Below are 24,165 nucleotides of genomic sequence, written 5' to 3'. Positions count from 1 at the left end.
GAAAAACAATCAATCAGAAATTATGCCACATTTATAAACTTCACATCACTGTTGCCACTGTGTAATAGGATAATAGTCCGTTTCGAATGAGGGAAAGATAATAACCACCCCTATTTCTTGTTTCCGTGGCGTTCTCTTCAGAGAGTTGCAACAATTTTCCAATATGGTAGCTAACGAATGGGTGTGCCTTAGCGGATTTACTCTCTGTGCTCGAATAAAACAACAACATCGAGCTGCTCTGATTGGTTGCAATGGTTGGCTTTGCTTAACCGAATGTCAGAAATGCTGTGCTCGAACTGGTTTTGTGTGGAGGATGGCAATATAAAGATGTCGTCCGGTATTAGAAGCCGTTTGACAGGTTTAACATATGAATGAAAGCAGGCGCTTTTATGGTGGCGCGTATGTATAGATGGTTGGCTGCGAGATGCCAGTGTTTGTAACGCCGCCAAAGAACAGATAAAACAGTTTCGAATTTCGAGTCAGAAGGGTTGGTTGACTGAAGATTTACGCGCAATTTTCTGGATTTAATTGAACATTCTTTCATTTTCTAAATTGAAACGCGCGTGTATGTAGACGGTGCTCAGTGGAGAATCAGTGAATTAACTGTGTCGTTTTATTGAGCGCGTAAGTGCGTGTGCTCTTGTTAATAAAGTGTAAGAGATTACCTGATTACCAGATTAGACCAATGCTGATTATTATATGAAAAAAGTGAATAATTACAACAAAATCAAAAATAACTCAGCTTTTGCTGATAAAAAGTTTTAAAATATAGAAACTGACTCAGTAAATAAGAAGTATACAGATTTTTAGTGTTCCAAGTACAAATAAAAACCGCCAAAATTCTGTCCTCATTGTGGAATGCGCCCACCCAGCTGGTCGGTGGATTGGATTCAAAAGGCGCCAAGCATCCAAAATTCAAAATAACAGTGGTCAGTACACCGAGTCCATCACCGACGTCGCCTCCACCAACACCACCCCCATTGTCGTTATCGTTGCCGTTGACATCACATAACGCAACCATTGCCATCAGTAATTCAGGTTTGCTTCATAATAACAACAGCGATATGGTTGAGACGACCACTCCGCCCAGTGGAGTTGCTGTGAAGCGTTATGCCGTCGGCATAGTTGGCTCGGGGAGTCCGCTCAGCGAGCACCAGCTTCAGCATCAACATTATCACCAGCAGCAACAACAACAACAACACCAGTTGCAGCAACAATTTCAACAACAGCCGTCTAACTTACAACATATGAGTCAAAGTCGTCAAAGCTCGCGATCTCCACCGTCAAGTACGCCAAATGCCGCATATTTGACCACCGCAATGCTTTTAAACTCGCAACAATGCGGTTACTTGGGCCAACGATTGCAATCGGTATTGCAACAACAACAACAAAATCAGTTGCAGCAACATCAACATCAACAGCATCAGCAATCGCAATCACAAACTCCCTCTTCCGACGATGGCTCGCAATCAGGCGCCACCATCATTGACGACGAGCGCCCACACAGACCAGCGGCTGGTACGGCTACAGCGGCGGCAGCAGCGGCTTCACTCTTTACAATTGACAGTATATTAGGTGGTTCAAGATCTACAGCCAATAGTAATATTATTAACAACAGCAACAACAAAACCAACAATAGTCATATAGTTATCGGTGGCACGAAACGTTCCGATTCCCCCGCCTCACCTAGTTCTAACTCGAGTTCAGCTGCAACAAGTCCTATACGGCCGCAAAGGGTTCCTGCCATGTTGCAGCATCCCGGCTTGCATTTAGGTCATCTAGCTGCAGCGGCAGCTAGCGGATTCGCCGCCTCTCCATCCGATTTTTTAGGTGAGTATATGAGCTGAGAATAATATTTACTAACTTTATGTTCAGAAATTTATAATCAGATTTGTGCATCTGTATTTGTTTTATACTAATACCACAAAAAAGTCATATGTAGATGAAGAGAAGAAGTAGAAGAAATAATTGTATGAAAGTGTTTTAGTTATTTTAACGAATATTGTATGTAGATTTGACTACTAACTGTAAGATACGACGTTTTACAAAATATTTACATCAGATTTTAAAACTTAAGAAGCAATATGCATCGATTTTTTTGATGAAGAGCACTTCTCCATCACTTTTATGAAGAAATTCAAATACTAGTCTACATTATGTTGAGCTTCTTGACCAATTCTGTATGTACCTGTAGCAGTACTAAGCTTGCAAGTTTTGTAGCCTCCGAGAATTCTTTTAATCCAACGCAGAATATATAGCCGCAGGAAACAATATGTATATTTGAGTGCGATTGTAAATATGAAAACGCTAGAGACATAAAAAGCTTTAGGTCTCAGCTCTCGTCTCTGCTCTGAGTAATGCGGTGATCAATTTACTACGCGTGTAAGTTTGCAGGCATATTTAAATATTCCTTTTAACAGACAACTCTTAAGTAACGCGCTTACAAATATCCTCCCCCCACCACCTCTCATGCCGCACAGCGCAAATTAGAGGGAGGAAAGTGTGAGCTTATAATATATTATGGCATTTGCTCTGGTTTACGGTATTTTTACAGCAACACTTGTACAGGCATTAGCGTACCTATGCAACATAATTCGAAACCTCTCCGTCCCGCTTTGCATTCGTAGTGAAAAGGATTTAAGGACTGAGTTAATAACACGTAAATATGCAATGAACCGCAAAAGATGATTTCAACGATTTTCTATGGGTAAGATGGAATGCTGCTGGGTAGCAGATTTACGTGGAATCGCTGAAGTTTAGAAAAAAAAATATTACGTTTTATATTATTGGCTCTTATGAAGGAATGAATTTATGAAGATGCCACAAATTGTTTTGCATGCTGCCACGAAGAAAGCGTATTAAAATTATCCAGTCAAGGACTTACGTTTACCCAGGCGAAAGAAGGCGTTGGATTTCACTTTTCAAATACAAAGTATGCTTACAACGGCTTACAATTTGAACCAACGCCAAATTATTCAAACGTTAAAAGTGAATGCATTTTCCGTTCAGATTTACATAAACGAACCAAAAAAAACTTTTAAATGTGCGCACAAATTTAATTGTAAAAAGTTTGGCGGAAAAAATTTGTACATAAATGTGAATGCACTTATGGCGATGCTTTTTCGTCGATTCTTTATCCTGCAACTTTTGACGAAAAATATCACGTTACATCGACAGAAGCATAAAAATCTCCACTTTTGTATATTTAAAGTTTCTTCAGTGCTCAAATTTCCTATGCCAGCTCATTTTTGCAACGCATATTTTAATTTGACTGACTACCCATTCCGTATTCATATGCATGCATGTAATATATTTTTCGTGCTTTCTCCTTGACTCTTCCGCAGTTGCTTACCCGAACTTCTATCCGAATTACATGCACGCCGCCGCGGTCGCTCATGTGGCTGCAGCGCAAATGCAGGCACATGTCAGCGGTCACGGTGCCGCGGCGGCCGCATTGGCAGCGCACACACATCCCCACCATGCGCATCACTTGCACCATCCGCATCACCCGCATCATCATGTGGCGCATCATTTGGGTCATGGGCCGCCCCCGAAGCGAAAGCGCCGTCATCGCACCATTTTCACCGAGGAGCAATTGGAGCAGCTGGAGGCGACTTTCGACAAGACACACTATCCCGATGTGGTATTACGTGAGCAGTTGGCGCTGAAAGTGGATCTTAAAGAGGAGCGCGTGGAGGTGAGTTTCAAACTTCTATATGCTCTAATTTTTTGCTTACGAAAACTAATAACTAATACTTTTCCACGCTGCTTACTCTACTCAATACTGAAATTGCTGAGTTTGAATTTTAGTAATTATTGCCCAGCTTTAGACTCGCCCAAATTTCAAAAAGTTTTTATAACTGACTACGAAATATTATTTATAGAGGCCTATTTGTGGATCAATACATTAAGATTTTGTCTTTGGCGGCTTTCTTTGTGGTGTATTGGATGCCAAGTCAGAACCAAACTCATTATTGTGGCTAAGATTGTTTCCAAATGGTCTTCTTTACTTCTCTTAAAAGAAACTGCCACATGCTTAATGTCCATATAGAATTAGATCTACACATAAATCATTCATTAGCACTTTTAGTATTTTGTACCAGATCTGTTCGCTCGAAAATGTCTCCTTTATACGTGAAGAAAAAAGCGGAATTGCTTTGATTTCATAATATTCAAAAAATTTCTAAACTGCCAAATATAAGCCCAAATTCCCAATCGAGCTAGCGATATGTATGTTAGTAAGCACTTAACTTTGAGAGGTTTGTCTGAATCCCCTCATTTAAATGCAGGGAAATAATTTCCGCCGAGGTTTGCTGATTTTTCGCCGCGAAACCAATTGAGTGCAGTCATTTGAGAAAATCACTCTGTTTATTTAGTTGTTCGCTTTAATTGAGAGGCTTCCGACCACGACAACAATTACAATAAAAACAATAATAAGAATAACAATGGCAAATAGCATGCCACAAAGGAGTCGATAGACGCCAAACGTTTACACGCATACACATACATTGCATATACATATATGTGTGTGTATATGTGCATAAATCTGCTCTCGAAATGTGGGAGTGAGCGGACGTAGGACGTGGCACATGGTAAAATGAAAATTATCATTTCACTTAATTTCAATAATGTCGGGATTGTTGGACTTGGCCGTAATTTACAGAGATCGCATTTTGATTTGCAATGTAAACAAAGTCCTTTGCCGGCTGTTGGACGTGGGACCTGGCAGATGGAGTGCCGAGGATGCACAGCATAACCGTCACACACACACACACACAGAAACACCCGAGTGCACCCATACGCCCGCTCTTTAATGCATGCTAATACAGGCGAAAACAAGCTGCGCGGAACACAAAAGTTGCCAAGCAGTCACACAGCGGCGGATAAGTGAGTGAATTGCGTGTGTAAGATGCGTTAAAAGCGAAAACCGACAGTGATACATACCAACAACATCATCTTGATGCGAACAAGCAAAGTAGCAAAAATTATACCCGCGGGGATAGCTTAACGCCGTGGCAGAACAGGCCATGCGGCTTGCAGGGCGTTCAACCACCCCTGGATGATGTGTTTATTTTAAAACCAAAACCGTAAAAATGTATGCAAACCTTCTGAGTTTTTGCTGTGAGCGCTGTTGTTATTATGCTCATTGTTACTCACCGCCAATTGTTGTTGTTATTTGAAGAAAATCCCACAAATGGATTTGGAATACAAATGAACGTGCAACACTCAACGTTTAGCCGTGTTGTTGTTGTGCTATTTGATAGATCCATTAATATAACGATTTGTCAACAAATTAACAAACATGGGTCGCCGAGTTGACAATTCAATTTGTATTATATAACATGAGATACTGTAAGTTTATAACACTGGCATGTGTGTGTGTGTGTACGCAATAATACATATCTACATATTTGTATTTGTTGATTGTGTGTTTAAATGGCATTTAAACACCATACGTTTTAACACCGACCAAATTTTGTGCGGGGTTCGCGGAGGGCTGTGACTCCGGCGTAAGCTCAGCGCTGCATTTGTAGGGATTTGCGCAGAGATTGTAAGCTTCGTTAACAACTAGTTAATGTTAGATAAGCAGTAGCATGCAGCCACAACTTCACACACACACACACATAGACACGCATACCAACGCATAAGCACACATTGTCGGTGAAAGGGTTTTGTGTGTGCATTTGTTTGGCTTGCACATTCGACTAACTTTTGCTCGCACTGATAAATAGCATGCCAGCAGAGCAGTGGTGGGGGTTTCCTTGACTTCGGTTGGCGTGTCAACACGTTTGTGGACATTTGTGCAGTAATTAGGCTTATTACCTTGAGTGTGGATAAGTTGTGCCAGTATTAGTTGCTTTGTTGTGTGTGTTGTTTATCTAATAGTAATCAGCATATCTACTCATATCTTGATGCGCACACACACTTATATATAAGCAAATGTGTTTGTATAGCATATGCTATTTAAGGATATGCTTAAGTAGACGCCAAAAGGCATTTTATCACTTTCAATTTGTTTTGTAAATTTTGATAGTGTGCGAGTAGTGGGGGTGTGCAGGCAACGGGTGTGGCCCGGAAATCTGTCAAGTGCGAAAGTAATGCCGCCGTTTAATGTTATTTGACCGCAGGCTAAGAGCTTTCGCATTAGCATTTACGGTGCTAGCTTTGTCACTTCGATTCCTTGCTTACAGCCTCGAAGAAGTGGCGGAGTGGGAGAGTGCACTAAAGTGGGTCGTTGTTTGATGAATGTGGCATCGGGATGCGAACTAGTGGTGCGAATGAGATCAAAGCTATTTTAGATGGCGATTACGTAAACCTGGGAACAAACTCAGAATTATTTTATATTTCCAATGATCGCTTACTTTCGAAAAAAAATAATTAAAGTCTTTGTAGATTACTTTGTCACGCTTCTACTCTAGATATTAGATTTCATGTCAGCAACACTTGGTGGTTTATCATTATCTCCAGTGAGGCGGCCGCTATTAGAAACAAGGGTTCCTAGAATTTTTATATTTTTTCGGTGGGTTATATGCTACTTATGGTATAATAGAAATACGACATCGAAGCATTTTTATGTCAACAAAAAGGTATGCGAAACTGCTTCTACTTATAAAATATGCGTATGTATGTTTGTATGTTTGTATAGTTGTAGAAGCTGTATGACTTGGCATTTTCTCACAGTCAATCTTCAAGTGTTAGCTACTGTTTGACTCCCTGCGCTGTCGAAGGGCTGCACAATACCACTAATCTCACAACTGTATTGTTTGCTTTGATCTTCGCGTTTGTGCTCTCTCATACACACATATGTACATACATGTAAGTATGTATGTGTTTAAGTACAAGTACGCAAATGCACACTCTTATGGGTGATCGTGAAGAAACCTTATTTAAATGAAAATAAATCATTTAACTGCTGCAAATTGATATTCCTCTTTCTATCCAATGGCTTTTTCACAATTTTTGTTGTTTTCTTTTTTTAATTATTATAGATGATTTTAGATATTATCACAAATTCAACTAATATTTGATCAGTTCGAGCCCACACAGTAGCACCAATATTTACAATATTTTTCACCTCCTTCACTATTCACTTGTTTATATGTATGTATATATGTATATGAGCCTATAATATACACACATACATACATATATACATATAGGCAATACGTATTTCGGTATTGAGTATTTAGGCATAGTTAAATATTTTTGTTTGTCAATGCGAAAGGCATTCCGATTGTCGAGGCTCGTTGGCTGAGAACAAATTGTGTTCACATTCACTCTTTCACTTTTTTCCAAAGACAAATATTTGCAAAGCGCTTCTCTTCGGCACAAACGAGCATGGAGCAGTAATAAGTTAACAACGATTCGACTGTTTTTTATGTTTTCAAGTCAACATTCAAATCACGCCAAACACTTGAACGACAGGATTAGTTGAATTTGAATTCTTATGCTTGATTGCCGACCGATGACTTTCGGATTTCACTTGTCTCTGGTGTTTTCTGTTTTCTGTGTGGCCACAGTGGAGCTGACATATAAATTATGTATGTGTATGCTGGCTTTTTAACGTTTGCTAATAAATCTCAATTACCTTTCGATCTATAACTGACTCAAAACAAAAACATTTTCGAAAATTGTATCTGGAAATACGTCTACCTTGCAAAGCAACCTAATCTCTTGATGACAAAAGAAGCAATCAACGCTAATAAGTATATTAGCGCTCACACAAATATACATACATACATACATCTATGGGAATCTGTACACACCAAAACCTACAGCAATACGATTAATTAACATATTAAAGTAAATGATGTTTTGTGAAGGTATTCACACAGACCTACAGCGATATATTAACTCAATGTCATATACATACATATGTATATACATATATTGTATATGTATGAAGCTTTACAGCTCTCATACATTCGTTTATACATACATATGTATGTATGGATGTATGAACGCGTAAATTACAGTAGCGCATACTTTAGGTCTTTCGAAGCTCTTGAAGTAATTGCTTATACAAGTACTCCAAATCATTTATAAACGCATATACGCACATACACACACACACAGATACAATCCTAAATGCACTTGTATTGAGTGAAGTCACTGCCTATGTGTGACTGCCGTTGCTACTGTTTAGCATAATTTTACTCAAGCAAAAGTGTTGCCACTTGAGCCGAACAGCAAAGAAAGAATCGGCCACGGACCAACAACAACAACAGAGGCATTTCAACCGTCCTTCCAAGCGTGAGGCAGCGAGGTGCTTGGCCAACGCTCGGGCAGGAGCTGCCAGCGGCACGAACGCTGATCACACATGTCGCGACTAGTGTGTGTAAAAAAGATTTGTGCGGCTGTATGCTGATTGGGGCCTAGGCAGTAGTGACACAATGCGCCATGGAATTGACATAAGTGGCAATAATTATTGAAAATCTCCCGTTTAAGTATGCAATGGAACAAATGGTTGGAGCAATGCACAACTACACAGATGGGTAACTTGCTGACAAAGGGGGTACACATACATATGTATGTACATGCATACATATGCGTATGGCTACCGCTTACGTTTGTCATTTAGCCACTCAATTTGCCTGACGTTGACAGCGAAAATGCCCAGTTAGTGAGTGGCCCGTTAGTGCCAAGTCATTGTGAAGCAGGCGTCGTTGCCATTGTGATGAGGAAATATGCAAATTGCTTTGGAGATTTTTCTTGAGATTGTTGAATATTTGCATATTTGTAGTTGTGCTTTTATGTGAATATGTGGAATTTTACGTTTTCTTATTTACTCATTTTGATTTCACAAATCATTATTATTTTAATTTAAACCTCAAGTATTTTAAAAGAATAAATCCAGAGTGGCGAGAGAAACAAAAATGCTCGCATAATTATCATATAAATGTATTAAATGTGTTTATATGTATGTGTAACGATGAAGGAATATGCTTAGCGAACGCTTTTTGACATGTATTAGTAATACGAGGTAGTATCCATTAACAGTTTTTGATAAGAGACAAATTGTAAATACTAAAATTTGGTTGAAGAAATTTAAAAATGGCATATATACGCAAATATATCAATATATACAAATATTTATCTAAATATGTACATTGGAGCGAGTTGGTTTACAGGAAACCAAATAAGCGGAATTTTTAGGGGTCCTAACAATTAGTTTGTCAGTTTTTGAGATATCCGAATGAAATTTAATACGTAGGTGCATTTTGATAATCTGTTGATCATTTGTCGGAATCAGTTAGATCGTACAACTATAGCATATATGTATGTATCTCCCATACAAGTGATTATTAAAATTGTTTAAGCTTTGCCTTGAAGTCGCAGGGTCGAAAGCGGTTTTATACCCATAGTCTCTTAGGCAAAGTTGTTCAGAATGATCCGTAAAACATTTCCCTCATACGTGCCTTTATAGAAAAAATCGATGATGTATATATGTATCTATGTGCATACATATGTACATACGTATGTACGCTTTGATGTATATATGTATGTACATACATAGTATATCTAATAAATAATTTTATGGCTCATGACTGGCATGGAATCGGCTTAAGGATACTGAAAATTGTTGTCACGTTTTTCGACTCAACGCTCTATTTTGTTTTAAAATATTTCTCCCACATAAAATAGGAAATTTTTAACTTAAGTGTAAATTTATGCACTCTGTCTGGAATGCTGGGAACACAAATAGCTAATACAATAACAACATTAACTCACTTTGTCAATGTTTTCCTATGGATTGCACTTGCCGGCGGATCGAATTTGAAAGTATAGTAAATGGCAAAGCTTGATTCGTGGCCTGTTAGTTAAACACTTGAGGGCATAATTTAAAGTTACTCCATAAAAATGTTTATGCGCTGCAAGGAAAACAAACGGCAACAGTCGAAACCTTAAATAACAGCAACTCCCCGAGGAGGCAGGTTAGAAGCACTCACGCATCCACTTGTTCAATGCTTCATACACACACGTCCAAAGACATGTATGTATGTATATTTTTCTAATCTTACATCCCATCGGAGTTGCAGAGCTTGTATGTGTGCGAGCGAGGGTGTATTTGTGAAATAGAGTGATCTAAATAAGCGAAATTATGAAAATAATAATTTCAGCTGCAAGTGGCATTTATTGTGAAACCGCAATGTGTGGCTCAAGTGCTTTAATAAAACGTAAACACGTTCATACACACATACGTACGCACGTTGGGCGCTCGAAATTGTTGGTGAGGGTGTTAACAGATCTGTCGCTTTAGTGGTGGTTTGTGCATAAAATATGAATGCTCCGTTATGTGTATGTGTGTGTATGTGCGAGAGTGTGAGAAACGCGCGTGTATGCTTTGTCCTTGCTGTGCGAGATTGAGGTTGTGGACACATTGCCGGCGGCCACTTGTTACGTTATTAAAATCAACGAAAATCTGCTGATTCCAGCTCATTGCCATTTAATTTCATTTAATTCATACAAAAATAAACAATATTTTAATTTGCGCCATAAAAGTAATGAAACAAGGAAATATGAGGGTTTTCACACAGTTGCATATGTTGTAGAAACATTTGTTGTAGAATAAATTCAATTTGTTGAATATAAATATTATATATGTATATACAGATGTTTACTGACATATGCCGAGTAAAAAAGTATTGAACAAACATTATTTTTGGTACAACAGCCGACATGGTGGTCCATTTACTTCAATTTCGGTGCTACTTCTTTTTATAATTGTGTGCACAAATACACCTTTTCGAGCGCAAACTTCAAAAAGATATCGCCCAAAACCTAAATGCGGCCAGAGAAAGCAATTGCTGCTAATTGTTGTCCTTTTGTCGGCCTACTTAAGCCTTGCTTAGTTGGCTTGAATAAGAAAAAAAAACAAGAAAAAAAGGAAAATTATAACAATAAACAAGTGGCATTAGTACGTACATACACATGTACATATACACACAACACACTTAATAGCAACGAAGTAAAAAACAAAATTTTCCGAAGTTGCCCCATAATGCTTAATAAGACACTCACACATACACAAATATACCATATACAATATGACAGTCTATTAAGATTGTGAAAAGATGATTGTGCACTTTGTTAAACATATTAATACCCTTTGTATCGGGACTACCTATCCACATTGAGCCGCAGTTGTGGAGAATGTTTCAATAGGCTGGCGCGTTTAGTCCTTTCAAAACACAAATAAACACACGCTCCTCAGACGATGACATGAATTGAAGATTTGGGGATAAGACGTGTATATGTATATATGTATATATGTACATATATATGTATATATATATATATATATATACATATAGTATATCTTTTATCTTGTATCGAAAACGTTTGCATTTGACAAGATTTATTTACAAAATTTGGTATATATTATTTTCTAAGATAATAATGTAATCTCCGAATAAAGTGTATATGTAAATGATCAGTATGTTGAACTATAACATATCTGCCTCATCAAACTGAATGTGTCGTATAATCAAGGGCTTTTTTAAGATATCGTTTTGACGATATTTTGCAAACGTCATGAGTTTTCTTCATAGAAATAATCGTTTGTCGGAATTGTTCCGATCGGACCACTATAACATATAGCTGCCATACAAACTGAACGATCGGAATCAAGTTCTTGTATCGAAAACTTTTGCATTTGACAAGATATATTTACAAAGTTTGGTATAGATTATTTTTTAAGATAATAATGTAATCTCCGAAGAAATTATTCAGATCGGTTAACTATAACATATAGCTGCCATACAAACTGAATGGGCTTGTATAGAAAACTTTCTCATTTGACGTGGCTTAAGATAATAATATAATCTCCGAAAAAATTGTTCAGATCGGATTACATTAGCATATAGCTTCCATATAAACTGAACACACAGTTAATAAAGGAAATGCACATATGAAGGGTATATTAGCTTCGGTGCAGCCGAAGTTAACGTTTTTTTCTTGTTTTAATTTTTTTTGATTTTTTCGAAAATCGATCTATCGTTAAAGGACATGTATAAAGCTGATCTGCGTATTTTCTGAAAAAGTTTAAAAATTCTGAATTTACATACATATGTAAATTTATTAATTTTACCTAGTGTCATTGCGGTAGTTTGAGTTTTCTACTTTTAATCACATCAATTTTGCAGTAAAGTTTTCTAGCGTTTTCAATCAGATGAAACCGTTTGAGCTCGGGTCTTGCGCCGAAGTAGCACAGTTGAAGAAGCATGTAAACATTTTTGTTGTCGTTTATTCGACGTCAGCTTCTAATTAGACCGTACTCCCTGTGTATTTGCGTGCAAGAGGCAGCAATAGTGCTGGCAAATTGCTATTCTCCATATAATTTTTGGGGGAAACTACTTGTTTGCGTCTGAATAGATGGTGGCATGACAGCTGCTGAGATTAGCCAAGCACAAAGTTGTGACAATTTGCAGCCAAAGCGGCAACGCACTGCAACCAACACTAGGCATCCAAAGCACAACCACAGTGTGCACACGAACTCAAACGCGCACACATACACATACACCTGTGCAACCTATGTAACCTGTCGACCTGACTTGTTTGCCTAAAATGCCGAAATATAGTCAAAACATTGGCAGTAATTTTTGCCTCGGCGTTGTTATTGTTGGTGGTTAGCTTTTTGCGCTGCACTCGTTAGATTGGAGGCAGTCATGTATGCATCTACGCTGTACTTGCAACATACATGCAAAGCCACATTCAAGTGAGTATATATGTACCCTCATCGCTGCAGCATCGGCAGCAACTTTAATCCATGGCGCCACTTTAGTTTGCACCGGATGCCATTTGGGGCAGAGCTGCTACCAATATGTGCTGATGTGGCTGAAATTGCCCCACGCCCGTGTGGGAGCTGTAACTAAGTTTGTTTTTCGGCCCAAAATCTCTAGGCTGAAAATCGACGAGGTGTCGAGAGGCAGTTTCACTGAATTTTTATTAAAACAACGTTTCTGTAAAATCGGCAAAAGTGCACGAGTGTCAGAGTTGGTTGGTGTATTCATGGTTAAGTGTGCATGTTGGCGTCGGTGAGCGTCGGTGAGCGTATGGTGATTATGTTTGTCTGTTTGCTTGTGGCCTAGGCACATACGTATGTAGGTGTGCATATGTGTTTGTACGTGTTCGTGTATCGCTATCGAATCCATTGGCTCGTTTTTTGTTGCTGTGTGTGGTTATTGTGCGACGGCGCAAGCTGCTTGCTTACTTTTTGCTGTGGCGAGTAGTTAATTAAAAATCAACCGCTGCTGGGTGTGTTTGTTTAATGGATTTCATGCACGTTGCCATTGCTGCCGCCACAGCCAACGCCAGTGTCAGCGGCGCCGACCCGCTTGGCCGCATCACCGCCTTTTCGCATACAAAACTTAGCGGCGCAGAGTATCAGCGATTTATACGCTTTAGAGTTGTAAAATCCGCCTATACACACGCACACATACATATACAGGCATATGAAAATTTGAATCACACACCGATATGTATGCACGCACGCTGCAACATACGAATGCTCGCACATACATACATATGTACATATGTAGATGGCAACGCTTGCGGCCATTTTGCTCACCATCACTTGCGGTGCGTATTTTGTTCTTAGGGAATTGAGCGCTCAAATTGAACCGTGCCGCAGCGCTGAAGCTCTGAGGTGGTCGTGTTGATTTTGCAGTTTTCGCTGTTAAGTGAATTGTTTAAAAATTCAAATAGCGCCGATGAAACGTGTGGAAAGCGCGGGAAAAATGGCGCAGCTTAAGGCAGGCGGCTCTAAAGCGATTGACTGAGTCAGCTGAGATTTTTCATGCTTGTCAAATCGCATCGAGGTATTGAGCTTTATGCAAATGGGCTTTCAGTGAGGAGAGCCATTAAAGAGAGTAATATCTGAAGATGTGTTGACTTCCGATATCTTAAATTGCTATGATTATTCTCTATAGAAACCGATAAGTATGTTTTATATAAAAGTTTACACAAACATTAAGCTCTACAATAATTTCCAGTATTTTTTCCTACGAGTCACATATAAATCATCCTATTTGTATGAAAATATGAAATTGTAAGTTAGAACACTCTGTATTTGCATATATAAGTATGTATGTATATAATAGCGTACATTTTTAATGCACTGTGCTGCACCCGCAACGCCCGTGGCTGCCATAAAGCGCTTAACATTCGTGTTTATTTAATTTGAAAAATTGAGTTTGGATATTTTGCACCACTAAGCCAACATTTTCATAACAATGGCCGCTTACCGCTATTCCAAAACACACTCACACACTTGGCCGCGCCAAACCGTACATGAGCCTCTGTATAAAAATATACGCATGTATGTACCATATGCGGAGAATTAAATATACTAACCCATAGAGGTGTTTAGATATACATACATATGTACATATGTGTAGTATGTGCACATGTTCTGTTTGTGTTACACGTGCTTACACATGTGTGTATGTATATTTACACCTATTTACTGACCAGAAGCTTGCGGTTATTAAAATTTTATTCTAGTCAAGCATTTTTTATTATAGCCGTCAATAGCACACAACCGTTACACAGTTACATACGTGTTGATGGCAGAAAGTGTAGCGACATGTTATGGCGAAAAAACAGCGAAAATTCTGTTGATTGGAAAAATTATGAGATTAGTTCGCGGCAGCCAACTGACCTTGCAACGCTGATCCATTTTAATATGCAATTATTACGGAGATTTTTTATATTCTATGTACTTATATATGTGTAAATATTGGTACATATGTGGAAGATTTACATATTTATGGCTTAGTCGTTTTATTGGCAGATTTTTAGTTTAGCACAGTTTAATTTGAAAAATCAACTGACTTTAAGTATTTAAATATTACCGCTTTTAATTAGCCGCAAATTTTATAATTAATATTTGCATATATATTTTTTGTGCGTGTTTATTTTATTTGTTTAACTTTGCACTATTTTATGGGAAATTAATGCGGACAAAGTACTTAATAATGTAATACATATAATTAAATTTTTTGCTGTTCGTGGCAAAATATTTACATAGTTAAGAAGCAAAATCCGCGAAAAATGTTTAAATGCAACATGGCGTTATATATAAAATAAAGGATATTCGCAAACTAGTCTGTTGGTAGTTGCATTGAGCAATGCGTGATTTATTATAACGGTACTGCCGCGAATGTGGAATATTATACATAATAAAAAGTAATTTTGGTAGTCGAAAAAGTCTTTTCGTATTTCTAATCAAACTTCAACTTAATTTTTTTTTTATTGACACTAATAAAGAAATAAACAAAAATGTACCATTTTGATCGACTACTTTTTGCCATTTTTCCGCTAGAGACAATATTCCATCAGTGTAAAACTTTCATCAGTGAAAATCGAAATTTTGAAATTTCCAGAACGAAGCGAGCGAACCATTGCTGTGCTAAACGAACTGATAGAGCATCGTCTCCGTAAACTTCACATTCTTCCCATTTTTGTACAAAAATTTCAAAACATAGCGGATTTATTCATTATTTTCACTAATTTTTGAACAGCTGTAACTTTTTTCAATTTCCTCCCAATTAATTTTTTTTTGGTTAAATGGGTGCTCACCTTTCCAACACAAAATGGTATGATACAATGTGATTGGTATCACTGGAGATATACGACTGCAACGACATCTATTGATAAAATACGAAAATACTTTTTCGACAACCAAATATATGAAAATATCTATATATGTACATATATACATCTGTGAAAACCAACAAAAAAGTCGCAAAATTTATATTTTTATATGGCTCTTGATGTCTCAAAAATCAACTTCGTCCAGTTTGTAGAAGTTTTCTAAGAGCATGCGTTGCAAGCAAAAAATCACCACCCTACCATTTCCAAAGCTCAAATGACCTGAGGGTCCATCGGTGCCCAACATTTATATGAATAAGTGTATCAGTTTGTGCTTGACTTAATTGTACATACATACATATGTATGTATATATGTATTTGGCAAATACTGCTCAAGTGATTTAATAAATCTGTGCCTCAAATTCACAATTTTTTCAATTCATTTAAATTGACAAATGCGAATTGACAGCGTGATTAAGACTTTTGAGAGTCTCCCGTCATTTTATATAATTTGTGGGTGAGACGCGCATGCAACCACACTACGTATTGTAAATATATGTATATACGTAGAACGGAATTGTAATATAACCACCACTATATAGACAACATACACACATACCGCCATACTGAAATGAATTCAATCGCTTTGATATCATCAAAGGTTGCCAAGGTGTCGACGGTATTCAGTTATATAGATATGCAGGGACATATGTATATACAAGTATATGTACGTTAACACAAGCATTCGCAACGACACGCCTGCGAGGTTGCAAATTGTACAATGGATAAGCGAAAAACTACTGGATTTAACGGTAAATGTCAAGTTTAATTAGTGATTAGAGCACTTTAAAAGAATCGTTATGGTTATTATATTTGTTTTTGCTTTTGTAAAGAAATCTTTTTGTTAGCAATAGTAAAGTTATTGCATTTTTTAAATTCCGCGCGAAGAAGGCTTATATTCTATGGAGGCTCAGTTAACTTTAGTGTGTTGTTTCCATAAAGTCACTCAGCTGCACTTTGATTTGGCATTTCCAAAAATTTATTTTGAAAATTTATTTTGTGAGCACAGAAATGCAGTTCTGCTGATAACAACAATAAACAAAAGTGACAACATCAATAACTATCAACAAGTAACATAAAAATAATAACAGCAGAGCGTCTCTTTTATTTTTCAATTAAAAGTTAGAAAAATACCTGCGAGCATTTTGTTGATTTTAAATTATTTTCTTTATTGTTTCGAACGTGAACAAGCATTAGGTTGTAAGGGTTGCGGTTGTGCCCGCCGAAATCAGAGAGCGTGGGACGAGCGGATACCCCGACAGATAACAACGAAAATGGTGGCAAGTAAAGGCTAAACACAGCATCGCTCAATTCACCAAACCGTAGCGTACACTACTACAAAGAAACTGCCAAAATAGACAATACTGCAATATTGTGTATGTATTAGTAGATAACTGTAGAAACGGTCAATGCGCCTGCAACCACCCACCAACGTTTAAGCGAAGTGAAGCTCCACCCACACAGCGGTAAACAGGAGATGGCTTAAGTTCTCTGGCAGCTGGTTATGGAGGAAGATACGCCAGCACCAATCGCCACCGACTGACAATTCTGCACTCTGATGTATCAATGGATGTATTTGTACTGTGTGTGTTTCACCCTTAAGTTATTTACACATCCCTGTTATGTTTAAACAAATACAAAAATACAAATATAATGAGAAAATGATTTATTTTTGAAAGGTAAACATGAAGAAAAGTTAATCCAAATTTCAGTGCTTGGAAATTAATTGAATGAGCAAACCTACTCGACATAAAAAGGCCCAGTTAAATGAGGCAAATCGGGCGGAAACTCATCCCCACGACACCCCTCACCTTGTGCCCTCCTCGAGTAGAGAGAGCAGAGTGAATTTTCATTTGCCATTTTCTTGAGCTTTTACTTTACTGTTGAGTTGTTTGCTTTTTTGTGCTTGTTTTTCTTGTGCGCTGCCTCCCGGTTGGCCTCTTGTATCGCTTTTGTGTCTTAATTAAAAGACCAATTTGCAACTTCCGCTTGAACGCTTCTAGAAAACTTCCTTCAACGCGGGCGGGTGCATTCGTATTAAGGAAAGCTCTACGTTGCGCATGGTAACTCATGCCCAGGAAGCAGAAAAGAATCCCGCGTAAACGTAAGAACCCAACTCAGCGCCAGCACTAAAGAATACCAGGAGGAAGGAGGCAGTGGCAAAAGCCAATGTAAGAAAAATTAATTACAATTATAATAAACCGCCTAATTAGGCGGGAAGCAAATGAAAGTATGCGAGAAGAAGCTCTAAAGAAAGAAAATTGTAATTTAAATATTACAAAAGTATTTCACGCGCGTAGAGCAGCGACGGCGCTGGCTGCTGGTGGCGGCAATGATGGGAACTGGGAGCAGCAAAAGGTCAAGCTTAGCTGGGCGTAAGCAGGAAATCTGAAGGCGCACACTTTAGCAACACTTCAAACAGCGCGAACTTGGAAATATGTATGCAACCATATACATACACACATACATACCTCGTATGAAAGGTGGTGCTGTGCGTCAGGGATTCAAAGATAAGGCGACGTGGTTGGAAGCCAAAACAGTGTTAGCGGTTCAGCAGGAAATGGAAATACATAAATACAGTAAACCCAGAAGAGGAAAATAAAATCTGTGTTGCTCTTAAAAATAATATTTTTTGTTCAACGCACATTTATGTCATGAATAGAACGCGAGCGTCACGCGGCATTTATGCATAACCGCCAGAGTTCACGTGATTTTTTTCATTTGCTGTTTTGCTTGCTTCCTTCTCCAACATTTGAAGTTTTTTTATTGAAATTTAATTTGAAAAACGGATGAAAGTGTTTTTGAAGCCATACGGATTCTTCAGCAGAATCGTTGTAATGCCATAAACAAATGCTGCCGTTATATATAAATATATATTTTATATAGATAGTATGTGGATGTACTTCAAATCAAGAAAAGCATAAAAAAGACATTTTTTGTTGGAGTATTTCATTTTTACATAAATGGAAATCTTTTGCCTTTTTCTCCGCGCGTTGCATATTTCTTTTCTTGTTGTAACTTCCGGAATTTTGGTCTTCTGTTTTATGAAATTCCATATGCTGCGTGCTTCGTTGCCATGCGGATATTATTTTCGTATTTATGCGCTTCAATAAAAGACATTCTTTTCATTCGAGCAGCCAGCCAAGTGCAGCCGTTGCTTTGGGTGTTGAGGTTTTCGTAAGCAAATTAAAATATTAAAACGTAAATATTACTACCACACATACATACAGTTATATATATATTTATATTAAGATATTCTACTTAAAAATCTAGCAAATGCTTAAAGATGGTATTGTTTTCTAAGGTTTTCCTTTTAATTTCTTTCCAGGTGTGGTTCAAAAATCGTCGCGCCAAGTGGCGTAAACAGAAGCGCGAGGAACAGGAGCGCCTGCGTAAGTTGCAGGAGGAGCAGTGCGGCGGCGCCAGCAACACGCCGGCAGGGGCCTCGGTCGCCTCGGGTATTGCCTCGGTGAACGCCAACGGCGCGGTAATGGCCGCTGTGGCGAATCTGAAATGTGCCGCCGAGGATTATGCCAGTCAACTTAGTCACCACATTAAAACCGATCCGAATAGCTATAACAGCGATGCGGATGAGTCATCCGACCTGGAGGTGGCATAAAACTCTGTTCACCAGTTATTTGTACATATGTAGATTTCCACATTAATTTTAAAATAGTCTGTACCAAATAATTTAGTTGATATCCTTTTGGACCAAAATAGTATTTGTAAAGTTTCAAATTTGTGCATTTAGACGTTCCTACACACCGGTGTATATACTTAGATAAAAGCAAAACTGTATGTGAGTAAGTGGCGCATTTGTTTTTTGTCCAAAAAATCAATTTTATAATATAAATTTTGAATAATTTTATAAAACGCGTGTGAATGTCCGTCGCTAATTATGTATTTACTATTGTATATATGTATGTATGTGGTGTGTATGTTTCGGTTGTTATTTTTATCAGTTATTATGTGTTTGTGTTTGTTATAGCGCCTTAAATTATACTAATAAATTTTGTAATGTAAATTATGCATTCAAATGTGAAAAAGTGTGTTGATGTGACTTTTATTTTTTGTAGTAAAGGAAAATTTGTAAAAGTAATTGTTTAGTAGATGAAGGGTGTGTGTGTTGCAACTTTTTTTTATTTTAAAGTGTTAAATTAAGTGAACAAATGTCTTAGCCCAAATATGCTTAGTAAATATAAATGGAATCAATAAATCATTAATTGTAAGCATTCATTGAATAATGTCGAACTTAATAAAAACTAATATTAATTATAGAAGATTTTGAATTTTAATTATACTTTGCTTGAAGACTCGTGCGCCAACACTTCCTAAACACGGAATACTACCCAAATCTTTTTATACCTAAAGCTCTTCAGGAGACAATGGAAAACATTTGGGGACATTTCTGAAACATTTGGGAACATTTCTGAAACGAAAAGTGTGCTCATAAATTTCATTAGATTGTCGGAGGTGTTTAAAACTTGTTTCCCTTCATTGAATGTTAGTTCCCACGATGGCGGCGCTCCCAAAACTCAGTCGATATCTGCAAAGTTACACTAAATGGCACGCTCAGAGCTGATGTTGTGCCAGTGGCGTTGTTGCTTTCACACCATATTTCTTATATTAATATATTATTCTTAGCATTGCATCACTATTTTCCGCCGACTTAGCTGTGCTGGCTCACCAGAAAGTTTTCCAACAATGATTTTCTTACAAATTTCGGCAACAGATTTTCGGCGAAGAATATCTCAGTAGATGGTTAAAAATATTTTCTGGGACCTTTAAATTGCACTAATTTAAATAATGTTTTATTGAATTTCTCATTAGTTCGAAAACAGGGGAGCAGTTGATTTTCATTTTAAGGACTCATATAATAAGATGTTATAGATAAATTAAAAAAAATAACATGCTGCTCGATGCTCTGCTCCCCTTCTGAGTTATACAACATGTATTCAATATTAAATGTATACAATATTAAGTGAATGAGAGTCTTCAAGAACAAAATGCAAACATTGAAGAATTTAAAGATTGGCGAGTAAAAGAACATTGGGGCCAACAACAATGGCGTGTGACACCAGAAGTAAATTTGATGTAGCTACTGAAAAGAAGCATCCATTTTACGGCAGCTGACCTGTCCTTTAACGTTTGTTGTCTTGCCTTTGCATTGTCACTGGCTATTCGAGTTGTTAAATGTTGATCTCATATCCTTTTTGCTATTGGAAGTTTTATAAATAACAATTTGCATTCGACTTGATTGTCAAAGGATGACCAACACATTGATGCATTTATACAATGGATACTCAGTGCTGCTGCTGATTTCTCTGGCATGTGATGCATCCTTACAAATATCAATTGTCCGATTTTATTAACAATTTGCAAGCCACACAAACACATATACGTATATTTTAATATTCAGCTTAAGGAGTAACCATATAATGCATTTCAATCAAAAATCATTCAATGTATGCATTTTCTATGCTGTCAGTGATGTGATGTGCTTGTGAGTAGGTCGAGGTGTGTTCTAAACTTTAACTAATATTCTTCTTGCCTGAAGGATCCAATTGTCAATTATTTTATGTTTTATTCTGATGATATACATGTCGCCGAAGTACGATAAAATTTTAAGTGGTATTCATTACTTACTTTGTCTGTAGCAGCTGTTAAGTTAGACGTGTTTTTAAGAGCTTGGCGATTTGGATTTGTTGAAATAAATGGATTAAAGAATTTTTTCTTCAATTCTTGGCTAAAATTAATACTGTAACGATGCCCCAGTCTCTATATTCGCCAGACCTGGCTCCGTGTGACTTTTTCATATTTCCAAAAATAAAGAGAGCCATAAAGGCCGTCGTTTTACAAGCAATTCTGAGAAAAAAGGGGAACCCTGAAAGAGCTAAAGGCTATACCAAAAATCGAGTTTGAGAAGTCTTTCGACGAAATGTTGACAAAAGTTCATAACATCTAATTGGGACTTTTTGAAGGCGGCAACGTTAAGGTAGACGAATAAATAAATATTTTTTCAAATAAACGAAAATTCACGTTATTCTTGGAACACACCTCATATACAAACATCCGCATATTAGAGAGTCATACTTACGGTAAGTATCAGGGGCGGATATACGGGAGAGTTTCCCCACAAAAGTTAAAAGTTATACATTATTTCCAGTGACCCACAAAAATCATCATGGAACCAGAAGAAGTAATTATATAGCTCCCCTCCCGCCCCAAAATTCTGCTCTGGATCCGCTTCTGGTATATATAGAGATAGATAAATAGCTGAAAGGAAAATGAGCTGTCCAAAATGGTAAGCATTGAAAGTAAGAAATCATTACAAAACCAAGGAAATCAGGAACTTTTAGGAAAATATCTGAAGGTATTTTCAGTTGGGAAGGACCCTTGTCGGCCATTTTGTAGCGGCACTTTTTGCACCCATTCTGTGAAAATCGTATAAGTATAAAAAACAGAAAATTACTGTCGTCCAGAATGAAAGCAGGGAGTTTTTTGATCTTGACAATTTAAAAATGAAAATGCCGAAATAAGTGAATAATGTTCTTAACAAATTCTATCTGAAAATACTTATATATTATGCACTACTATAAATCGTTATATAAAAAATTACGTGTCACGTTGTTTGTCCGCAATGGACTCCTAAACTACTGAACCGATTTTAGTAAATTTAGCACACTGTGTACAGTTTGAACCAACTTAGGAGATAGGATAGTAAAAACCATTCATAAATAAAAATACAGTGAAATCTCTATTAAATGGACGATGTATTAAGCGGGCAACTCTATTAACTAGACAGAATGGCAGAAAACCAGACATTGAGAATGCAGCCCTAAATTATGAACATATTCAAAATTAAATCTCAAGTACAATCCCTTGGATTTTTATACCTAGAAAAACGTTTTCGCCTTTAGTCGTAAATAAAGTTTTCACTGTATTGAATAGTTTATTATATGAATAATAGTATAAAATGTATACCACAGCAACACGTGGCCGGATCTAGTACTAATAGTAAGATAAATCTAGATTGAATAAAACGATACGAAAATCATTTTAAAACACCGTTATAATAGTAGTATGCACTGCATATCATTCATTCATTACTTAAGATTTGCTTTTTTGGTGATATCGGCGAATGAAAGAGTGACAACAAACCATAATCAAGCACGACAAAAGACAGCTGTCTTTATGTAAACAAACGCATGTCAATGCGCTGAAGTCTTCGCTTCAGTTGCCTTCCTGCATCTTATTACTGAGAAGCAATTGCAAGGCAGTCCTGGTGATCTAAAATATATCAAGAACATGTTCTCCACTTCGCTCCTTGATTTTTTCCCGGTCGAAGATCTTGGGTCGCATTTGCATTTGCATTTGCTTTTTGGTAATGTTTACATGGCTTCCTATCGAATTTCCATGTTGTTTGCCTATCTATTTGACAATTCTTTCTTTGTTTGGGTTTTCGCTTCCGAATGGCTTGTTGGCCAAATAAACCGCACTGCTTTGAGGGGAGCCACGCACAGTGACAATGAATGCCGAAGTCGATGCCCATTGGATGAATGAACGGTTGGAAGGCCGAATATGGGCAAGGGTGCCTGCTGGCAGTACTTCGGTGGTGGTAGAACATTGCTTTCACATTTCGAATTTCTCATTGTCGCTTTTGCTCCGCTCCCGTAGTTGCCGGTCGTGTTATTGTTGTCATGCATTTAATTGTGTGCGTTGGCTATTTGTCAACGTTAATAGTTCATGTAAAAATTTACAAATATTTGCAATCTATTAAAAGTTGATTTTTATGTAATTTGTCGATTTTTTCCTACGTTGAGGGAGGCCTTTGTTGAAATTTAATATGTGCGTGCTTTTCTGTGTGTGTGTGTCTGCGTATACTTTATTAAGCCGGGTATACGGTTTATTGTGGCCAAAGGTGCGTTTTCAACTGCATTTTTTTCATTTAAGCGATTTTTATGTATTTTTAATTAAACCCTTTTTCACATGATCGGCAGCAGTACATACATACATATGTATACACAGCTATATATATATATACATATATGTACTCGTATGTATATGTGTATGTGTGGCAATGTGAATACTCCCAACGACACCATGCATTTATATTTTTTAATTAGCGCGCTTAAATGTGGCAAAAAATTATTGAACAAACACAAATATGAATATTTCGTTAATTGCATCTTTCGCTTGAACACCTTTTGGTTGAGCCAAAGGATCCGCGAGTGTCCGCGCTGACGAATGTGGAGTCAACTGCTCTGCCGGGCCATGGCGTGCATATGTGCGAATGTGGATTGTTTTCACAAAAGTCACTTAAAATCATATATTTTCGTATATAGCTATGCCGGTACGCATGTACGTGGTTACATATCCGCGCAACGTTTGTATATACATATGTATATTTGTGCATACAAAGTACCACATGTACTGAAATGACGTTTTTTCTCGGCGAGTTCGAATACATTTGGAAATGCTGCACGCACATGTCGGTGAATGCATGCTTTT

The 24,165-nt window shown here is 37.5% G+C and overlaps 1 protein-coding gene across 1 annotated transcript; it reads left to right on the top strand.

Annotated features, from left to right (window-relative positions):
* Window positions 1–493: 493 nt before the first annotated feature.
* Window positions 494–19,896, top strand: LOC126752062 (homeobox protein goosecoid). The gene is made up of 3 exons (XM_050462606.1): window positions 494–1,830; window positions 3,345–3,697; window positions 18,983–19,896. Exons 1-3 carry the CDS (start codon window positions 1,065–1,067, stop codon window positions 19,271–19,273), a joined length of 1,410 nt encoding a protein of 469 aa, XP_050318563.1. The 5' UTR covers window positions 494–1,064; the 3' UTR covers window positions 19,274–19,896.
* The last annotated feature ends 4,269 nt before the right edge of the window (window positions 19,897–24,165 follow it).

The sequence above is a fragment of the Bactrocera neohumeralis genome, chromosome 3 (assembly GCF_024586455.1).
Source record: "Bactrocera neohumeralis isolate Rockhampton chromosome 3, APGP_CSIRO_Bneo_wtdbg2-racon-allhic-juicebox.fasta_v2, whole genome shotgun sequence".
NCBI lineage: Eukaryota > Metazoa > Arthropoda > Insecta > Diptera > Tephritidae > Bactrocera > Bactrocera neohumeralis.
This window is presented reverse-complemented; position numbering and strand designations above follow the sequence as displayed.

What these genes read in the sequence shown, in the direction of transcription:
- LOC126752062 (XM_050462606.1), top strand. Translation starts at nt 1,065, where the DNA reads ATGGTTGAGACGACCACTCCGCCCAGTGGAGTTGCTGTGAAGCGTTAT. An exon ending in CTCTCCATCCGATTTTTTAG is followed by an intron (nt 1,831 to 3,344) that starts GTGAGTATATGA and finishes ACTCTTCCGCAG; the next exon opens with TTGCTTACCCGAACTTCTAT. An exon ending in TTAAAGAGGAGCGCGTGGAG is followed by an intron (nt 3,698 to 18,982) that starts GTGAGTTTCAAA and finishes ATTTCTTTCCAG; the next exon opens with GTGTGGTTCAAAAATCGTCG.